The sequence below is a fragment of the Perca flavescens genome, unplaced genomic scaffold (genome assembly GCF_004354835.1).
Source record: "Perca flavescens isolate YP-PL-M2 unplaced genomic scaffold, PFLA_1.0 EPR50_1.1_unplaced_scaf_15, whole genome shotgun sequence".
NCBI classification, from domain to species: domain Eukaryota; kingdom Metazoa; phylum Chordata; class Actinopteri; order Perciformes; family Percidae; genus Perca; species Perca flavescens.
The window spans coordinates 65,974-75,000 of NW_021166570.1; the positions used below are offsets into that span (position 1 = coordinate 65,974).

Sequence of the window (9,027 nt, forward strand, 5' to 3'; positions counted from 1 at the left end):
AGGACCCCTCCCCGGTCCAGACCCAGAACCCCTTCCCGGTCCAGACCCAGGACCCCTTCCAGTTCCAGACCCAGGACCCTTTCCCGGTCCAGACCCAGGACCCCTCCCCGGTCCAGACCCAGGACCCCTTCCTGGTCTAGACCCAGAACCCCTCCCCGGTCCAGACCCAGAACCCCTTCCCGGTCCAGACCCAGGACCCCTTCCAGTTCCAGACCCAGGACCCTTTCCCGGTCCAGACCCAGGACCCCTCCCCGGTCCAGACCCAGGACCCCTTCCTGGTCCAGACCCAGGACCCCTTCCTGGTCTAGACCCAGAACCCCTCCCCGGTCCAGACCCAGAACCCCTTCCTGGTCCAAACCCAGGACCCCTTCCCGGTCCAGACCCAGGACCCCTCCCCGGTGCAGACCCAGGACCCTTCCCCGGTCCAGACCCAGGACCCCTCCCTGGCTGGTTGGTTGTCATACGAAGACCTTGGCGAGCGCGTCGGCGCCGGCGCTGCCGATGTAGCTCTTGGTGGGGTGGAAGGCCACGTCGTGGATGGACTCCTCCGACTTCTTACGGTGAGCCGTGAACTCCTGGATGCAGGTCTTACTCTCCATGTTCCACAGACGGATGGAGCAGTCATGACCTGGGGGGAGGGAGGGAGAGGAAGGGGAGAGGAGGAGGGAGAGAGAGGGAGGGGGGGAGAGATAGGGAGAGAGGGGCAGAGAGAGAGAGGGAGAGAGTGGGTAGAGAGAGGGAAGGGGAGAGGGAGCCAGAGGGAGAGGGAGAGAGAGAGGAAAGAGGGAGGGGGGGGGAGAGATAGGGAGAGGGGGGGGGGAGAGAGAGGAGGGGGAGGGAGGGAGAGGGGAGAGAGAGAGAAAGGGAGGGAGAGGGAGGAGGAGAGAGGGGGGAGAGATAGGGAGAGAGGGGGAGAGAGATAGGGAGAGAGGGGGTAGAGAGAGGGAGGGGGGAGAGGGAGCCAGAGGGAGAGGGAGAGAGAGAGGAAAGAGGGAGGGGGGGAGAGGTAGGGAGGAGGAGAGAGAGGGAGAGAGAGAGAGGGAGGAGGAGAGAGGTAGGGAGGAGGAGAGAGAGGGAGAGAGAGAGAGGGAGGAGGAGAGAGGTAGGGAGGAGGAGAGAGAGGGAGAGAGAGAGAGGGAGAGACAGAGAGGTAGGGAGGAGGAGAGACAGGGAGAGAGAGAGGGAGGAGGAGAGAGGTAGGGAGGAGGAGAGAGAGGGAGAGAGAGAGAGGGAGGAGGAGAGAGGTATAGTGGAGGAGAGAGAGGGAGGAGAGAAGGGGGGAGAGAGAGGGGGAGAGGGAGAGAGAGAGAGGAGAGGGAGGGGGGGGAGAGAGGAGAGGAGGAGAGAGGGGGGAGGAGAGGAGGAGGAGGGGGAGAGAGAGAGAGAGAGAGAGGGGAGAGAGGAGGGGGAGGAGAGAGAGGGAGATGAGTCTGGTGATCAGAGAGGTCAGGGGAGGAGGAGAGAACAGGAGAGAGAGATCAGACAGCTGTAGAGACTTCTTCAGGGAGGAGGAGAGAGAGGAGAGAGAGAGAGGGAGGAGGATTATCTGCTCTATTAGCTGAGGGATTATCTGAGAAGGGGGAGAGAGAGAGGGGGAGAGAGAGGGAGGAGAGGGGGGATTAGAGAGAGGGAGGAGAGGGGGGAGAGCTCTATTAGGAGCTCTATTAAAGCTCTAGGGAATGCTCTATTAGCTGCTCCATTAGCTGCTCCATGAGTCCATTATCAGATTAGCTGCTCTATTAGCTGTCCATTAGCTGCTCCATTAAGCTGCTCCATTATCTGACTCTATTAGTCTGCTCTATTAGCTTCCATTAGCTGAGAGCTCCATTATCTGCTCCATTAGCTGCTCCATTAGCTGCTCCATTAGCTGCTCCATTATCGGCTCCATTATCGGCTCCATTAGCTGCTCCATTAGCTGCTCCATTAGCTGCTCCATTAGCTGCTCCATTAGCTGCTCTATTAGCTGCTCTATTAGCTGCTCCATTAGCTGCTCCATTAGCTGCTCCATTAGCTGCTCTATTATCTGCTCCATTATCTGCTCTATTATCTGCTCCATTATCCATTAGCTGCTCCATTAGCTGCTCTATTATTCCATTAGCTGCTCCATTATTCCATTGCGCTCCATTAGCTGCTCCATTAGCTGCTCCATTATTGCCCAGCTGCTCCATTAGCTGCTCCATTAGCTGCTCTATTAGCTGCTCCATTAGCTCCATTATCTGCCATTAGCTGCTCTATTAGCTGCTCTATTAGCTGCTCCATTAGCTGCTCCATTAGCTGCTCCATTAGCTGCTCCATTAGCTGCTCCATTAGCTGCTCCATTAGCTGCTCCATTAGCTGCTCCATTATCTGCTCCATTAGCTGCTCCATTAGCTGCTCCATTAGCTGCTCTATTAGCTGCTCCATTAGCTGCTCCATTAGCTGCTCTATTAGCTGCTCCATTAGCTGCTCCATTAGCTGCTCTATTAGCTGCTCCATTATCTGCTCCATTATCTGCTCTATTATCTGCTCCATTAGCTGCTCTATTAGCTGCTCTATTAGCTGCTCTATTAGCTGCTCTATTAGCTGCTCTATTATCTGCTTTATTAGCTGCTCTATTATCTGCTCTATTAGCTGCTTTATTAGCTGCTTTATTAGCTGCTCTATTATCTGCTCTATTATCTGCTCTATTATCTGCTCTATTAGCTGCTATTAGCTGCTCTATTTTCTGCTCTATTAGCTGCTCTATTATCTGCTCTATGATCTGCTCTATGATCTGCTCTATTAGCTGTTCTATGATCTGCTCTATGATCTGCTCTATTAGCTGCTCTATGATCTGCTCTATTAGCTGCTGTATTAGCTGCTCTATTAGCTGCTCTATTAGCTGCTCTATGATCTGCTCTATGATCTGCTCTATTAGCTGCTCTATGATCTGCTCTATGATCTGCTATATTAGCTGCTCTATGATCTGCTCTATGATCTGCTCTATTAGCTGCTCTATGATCTGCTCTATGATCTGCTCTATGATCTGCTCTATGATCTGCTCTATTAGCTGCTATATTATCTGCTCTATGATCTGCTCTATTAGCTGCTCTATGATCTGCTCTATTAGCTGCTCTATGATCTGCTCTATTAGCTGCTATATTAGCTGCTCTATGATCTGCTCTATGATCTGCTCTATTAGCTGCTCTATGATCTGCTCTATGATCTGCTCTATGATCTGCTCTATTAGCTGCTCTATGATCTGCTCTATTATCTGCTCTATGATGCTGCTCTATGATCTGCTCTATGATCTGCTCTATGATCTGCTCTATGATCTGCTCTATGATCTGCTCTATTAGCTGCTCTATGATCTGCTCTATGATCTGCTCTATGATCTGCTCTATGATCTGCTCTATAAGCTGCTCTATGATCTGCTCTATTAGCTGCTCTATTAGCTGCTCTATTAGCTGCTATATTAGCTGCTCTAGCTTTGACAACATTTCAGACACAGATATGGAGATTAATAACAGTCCTAAATGAAGTGAAAAAGAGACCCAAAACAACCCCAAAGAAAACAACGAAAAGAAACACACCACCTTGACTACAAAGAGACACAACGTACGGGGGGGGGAAATGGCTTTTGTTTTAACGTTACGTTTTCATGAGGAAGGACGCCTAAACACGCGCATCTAAAGGGGTTTTTACAGTTGAAGCATCCAAGATGATACCAGGACTCTCAGAGAGGGACTGCAAGTCTCTCTGGTAAACTTACTGGGTTAAGAGGAGCTCTGTTATGGTGAATGAAAGGCTGGATCGCACCAAGTAGATCATCCAATCAAATCGAAGCATTGACGGCAATGCTGCTGCTGCCAGTTCTGCCCATAGACAGTATATATATAATGGACCAATAGACCCCGTGTCTCTGGACGGAGACCAGTGAAGGATATTAGATGCACTTTTCCGGTGATCTCTTGCTTTACTGAGCAGCCTCCAACTGAGAGAGACAACGTAGATGTGACGTGAGCAACGTGTCTGAAAGTGTGAAGTCTTCTGGTAGCTGTGAGAGAGAAATCTCAATCATTCCCAATCTTACAGAGACGGAGAGTGTAGGTATATGTAAGGAGATAACATAGACACAGGCTAATTACTGATCACTAACATGCTAGTTAACATTAGTAATTACTGATCACTAAAATGCTAGTTAACATTAGTAATTAAACCTAAACAGCTAATGGAAGTCCAAACTGCCTGTGAGTTTTGCCTGTACTATACGGTAATTCCTCTACTATGCGACACAATCGTTAGCCTATTTTTATAAAAGCGTCTGCTATGGAGCCATAACATGAGGTACAAGGTAATGGAGCCTTTTATACATTGTCGTGTTTCTTTAGAAATAAACAACGGACAAACAAAGTCTTTAAATGCTTCAGATGTAAAGTTATTCGCTGAAAAAGTGAAGTCAAAATGAATGGGAGTCAATGGGATGCTAACGGGAGGTGATACCTTTGTAGCATCAAAATGGCGCCATAGGAAGTTTGAGTTCTGAAGCGAAGCTTACCCCCCCTTTGGTTCTGACGTTGTTTACGTTTTTCTTCTTGTTCTAGTCAGTAGAAATAGCAACGTCGGTAGCCTTTGCTCATTAGCGCCACTTCTGTTCAGGAGAAGACTGCAGCTAGCTGCAGCTTAAGTCACCCACAACCCCAGGACAAATGCTGATGTACTGTATATTAAATGTGAGATGTTTCTGGTCTGTAGGCTGAATACTCACTTCCTGACATGAGGTAGAGTCCGTTGGGATCCACGGCCAGACACGTGACAGAGTCCAGGTGGGCCACCATCGAGTGGATCACTTTACCTTCAAGTCAGAACACACACACACACACACAATTATAATCTTTATTTATTTATTTTTTTATAAGATAGCACCTTTCATACCAAAAAAAAATGCAGCACAGATTGATTTACAATCAGGAAAGAGGAGAGAGAGAGAGAGAGAGAGAGAGAGAGAGGAGGAGAAATGATGATAGAAAAAGCCGACAGAAACCTTGGAAAAAGACTTTAAACTGAAAAACATTTTGCAAAAAAATCGTACGTACCCCCTGCAATCCTCCAGAGTACCACTAGGGGGACACGTACCCCCTGCAGTCCTCCAGAGTACCACTACGGGGACACCTACCCCCTGCAGTCCTCCAGAGGACCTCTGGGGGACACGCACCCCTGCAGTCCTCCAGAGTACCCCTAGGGGACACGCCCCCTGCAGTCCTCTAGAGGACCTCTAGGGGGACACGTACCCCCTGCAGTCCTCCAGAGTACCCCTAGGGGGACACGTACCCCCTGCAGTCCTCCAGAGTACCACTAGGGGGACACGTATCCCCTGCAGTCCTCCAGAGTACCCCTAGGGGGACACGTACCCCCTGCAGTCCTCTAGAGGACCTCTAGGGGGACACGTACCCCCTGCAGTCCTCCAGAGTACCCCTAGGGGACACGCACCCCCTGCAGTCCTCCAGAGTACCACTAGGGGACACGCCCCCTGCAGTCCTCCAGAGTACCCCTAGGGGGGACACGTGCCCCTGCAGTCCTCCAGAGTACCACTAGGGGGACACCTACCCCCTGCAGTCCTCCAGAGTACCCCTAGGGGGACAGGTACCCCTTGCAGTACCCCAGAGTACCTCTAGGGGGACACATACCCCCTGCAGTCCTCCAAAGTACCCCTAGGGGGACAGGTACCCCCTGCAGTCCTCCAGAGTACCCCTAGGGGGACAGGTACCCCTTGCAGTCCCCCTGAGTACCTCTAGGGGGACAGGTACCCCCTGCAGTCCTCCAAACTACCCATAGGGGGACACGTACCCCTACAGTCCTCCAAAGTACCCCTAGGGGGACACGGAGCCCCATTTGAGAAACACTGCCCTAGCACACATAAAGAAATAAACCCCTGCAGCAGAATCAAAGGTGCTCCATCAGTTCTTCTCTTTTCTACATTGTCGAAGGAGGTTTGATTCTTTAAGACAAAAACTCACGAAGACTCTCAACCAATCGGTGCCCAGGTCTCAGAGGTTACAAAAAGGGGCGTCACCATTCTCCAAATCCCCGATTTGATAAAACTTTGAGAGAGAGCTATGAGAGAGAATGGCGGAGGGATCTCTGAAGAGCTATGAGAGAGGATGGAGCAGGGATCTCCAAGGAGCTATGATTGAGGATGGAGGAGGGATCTCTGAGGAGCTATGATCAAGGATGGAAGAGGGATCTTTGAGGAGCTATGAGAGAGGATGGAGGACAGATCTCTGAGGAGCTATGAGAGAGGATGGAGAAGGGATCTCTGAGGAGTTATGAGAGAGGATGGAGGAGGGATCTCTGAGGAGCTATGATCAAGGATGGAGGAGGGAATGCTGAGGAGCTATGTTTGAGGATGGAGGGATCTCTGAGGAGCTATGAGAGAGGATGGAGGAGAGATCTCTGAGGAGCTATGAGAGAGGATGGAGAAGGGATCTCTGAGGAGCTATGAGAGAGGATGGAGGAGGGATCTCTGAGGTGCTATGATCAAGGATGGAGGAGGGATTGCTGAGGAGCTATGTTCGAGGATGGAGGGATCTCTGAGGAGCTATGAGAGAGGATGGAAGAGGGATTTCTGAGGAGCTATGAGAGAGGATGGAGGAGAGATCTCTGAGGAGCTATGAGAGAGGATGGAGGAGATATATCTGAGGAGCTATGCAAGAGGATGGATGAGAGATTTCCAAGGAGCTATGATTGAGGATGGAGGAGGGATCTCTGAGGAGCTATGAGAGAGGATGGAGGAGGGATCTCTGAGGAGCTATGATCAAGGATGGAGGAGGCATCTCTGAGGAGCTATGAGAGAGGATGGAGGAGGGATCTCTAAGGAGCTATGAGAGAGGATGGAGGAGTGATCTCTAAGGAGCTATGAGAGAGGATAGAAGAGGGATCTCTGAGGAGGAGCGAGGATCCAGAGAGGAGCCTTCCTGAAAGCCGTGCAGCTGGAGGAGTTGCGAAATCCGCCCAAATTCTGCTGACAAATTCACGTGGCGCTTCAGAGGAAATGACGTCTCATATCTCTGAAACCGCTAAGACGCGAGGAAAGGAGGCAAGTGAAGGAAACAGGGACGCAGTTTAATGACTTGCCACGCAGCAAACAGTCTTTAGCAACAACAAAAAAAACTGGCGTTGTGTCCCTTTAAATGCAACCGAGACAGAAGAGAGCCTCCTCCGCGGCAGCTGGTGTGTTACCTGTGTTGTTATCGAAGAACTGGATGTGCCGGTCCTCCTGGGCTGTGATGGTGATCGGCAGCGTGGGATGACTCAGCACTTTGTTGATCTGGCAGGGAGCTTCTGTGTGGAGGCGGACGTGAGAGAGAAAGGACAACGTTAGCATCTGATGCTAAACAATCTGGAAAAGACCTTAGTGAGCAATGGGTTTATCTCAGAGGAATTAAGGGAACAGAGCGGGAGAGAGAGAGAGAGGGAGGAAGAGAGAGAGGGACAGTGATAGAGAGAGAGAGTGATAGAGAGAGAGAGATGGAGAGAGAGGGGGGGGGACAGTGATAGAGAGAGTGATAGAGAGAGAGGGAAAGGGACAATAATAGAGAGAGAGAGAGGGACAATGATAGAGAGACAGGGACAGTGATAGAGAGAGAGAGATGGAGAGAGAGAGAGGGGGGACAGTGATAGAGAGAGTGATAGAGAGAGAGGGAAAGGGACAATAATAGAGAGAGAGAGGGACAATGATAGAGAGGGACAGTGATAGAGAGAGAGATGGAGAAAGGGACAATAATAGAGAGAGAGAGGGACAGTGATAGAGAGAGAGGGACAGTAATAGAGAGAGAGAGGGACAGTGATAGAGAGAGAGGGACAGTGATAGAGAGAGAGAGGGACAGTGAAAGAGAGAGAGTGATACTATATTCCCTCTGAAAATTCAAATCCAAAAAAGGTCAATTAAATTTTGGCAGCATTTAAATCAAGCTGATAAAAATTCCATCGCATACAAAGCTCTCCTGAGCAACCAGCAGAGTTCAGATGTACACCCCCTCAACCAGCTGGCTCGGAGGTACACTGAGCTAAACACAGTCAGTAATAGACAGACAGGTAGAGAGAGAGACAGGTACACTGAGCCTCAGAGCCGCCACAGACACAATCCTCAGTCTTCAATCAAAAGATTTGAAACTAAATTAAAAGACGAGTATGCAGAACAATGGCAAAATGAAAATGAAATACAACACAAACTCCTGTTATCAATCCCTGAACACAGATATCAAATTGGTCGAATATCTCAAACCAAAAAATCCAAAAGAAATACGAATTTTAACAAAATACAGAGTCAGTGACCACGAGCTTGAAATTGAAAGAGGTCGACATTTAAAAGTGTGGAGACCAAGAGAGGAACGAGTCTGTACACACTGCCACCGGGATATATCCAAACACAATTACATTTCCTATGTATGATGATAAATATGAAGGCTTAAGAAACAAATATTTCCAAAAATTTGAAAAACGTATACCAGGCTTCACTACCTACACTGAGGACAAAAAGCTTCCTTTTCTATTAGGGGAAGATAAAAACACGACATGGCTAGCAGCTAAATAGGTCTTGTCTTGCCCCAATACAAGGAACAATAAATAGAAAATTGTATAGATTATCATTTTAATTTCTCTATTTTTTTGGTTTATTTGTGTTCTTTTATATATACCGTTTGAGGGACATGCACAGAATGTGTTTAGTATCCGCATTTATATCATAATTATCCTGTTTACTTGTATTATTATATCGGGGGCCTGTTGCACAAAAGTAGAATAAAGAAATCCAGGCTAACTGAAAAAGCGCAGCTTGACTTAGTGTGGTCCGCTCATCGCGGCTTAATCGGTTGCACGTTTGCCGAGCCAGGATCAGACGGTGAAGCTATGTCCAGCCAGGAGTACGTAGCTGGGGTAAGTGCAAGTGTTGATTGGTTGTGGTGTGACTGAACGTACCTGGCGGTCCGGCCGAGTCCAGCTTCAGGACCAGCTGCTGCGTCTCCATGTTGAAGAGGCCGATGTGGCCACTGCTGAAAGAGGCCACCATGT

The 9,027-nt window shown here is 49.3% G+C and overlaps 1 protein-coding gene across 1 annotated transcript in view; it reads right to left on the bottom strand.

The window, feature by feature from the left end:
- Positions 1 to 429: 429 nt before the first annotated feature.
- LOC114551546 (striatin) overlaps positions 430 to 9,027 on the bottom strand; it is an 84,596-nt gene continuing 75,998 nt past the window's right edge. Inside the window, exons 15-18 of the mRNA XM_028572570.1 lie at positions 8,935 to 9,027; positions 7,198 to 7,299; positions 4,727 to 4,813; positions 430 to 628 (exon numbers count right to left, since the gene is read on the bottom strand). The exon at positions 8,935 to 9,027 is cut by the window's right edge and continues 48 nt beyond it. Coding sequence (XP_028428371.1) covers positions 459 to 628; positions 4,727 to 4,813; positions 7,198 to 7,299; positions 8,935 to 9,027 — 452 coding nt within the window. The 3' untranslated portion in view covers positions 430 to 458. The remainder of the gene's footprint in view (positions 629 to 4,726; positions 4,814 to 7,197; positions 7,300 to 8,934) is intronic.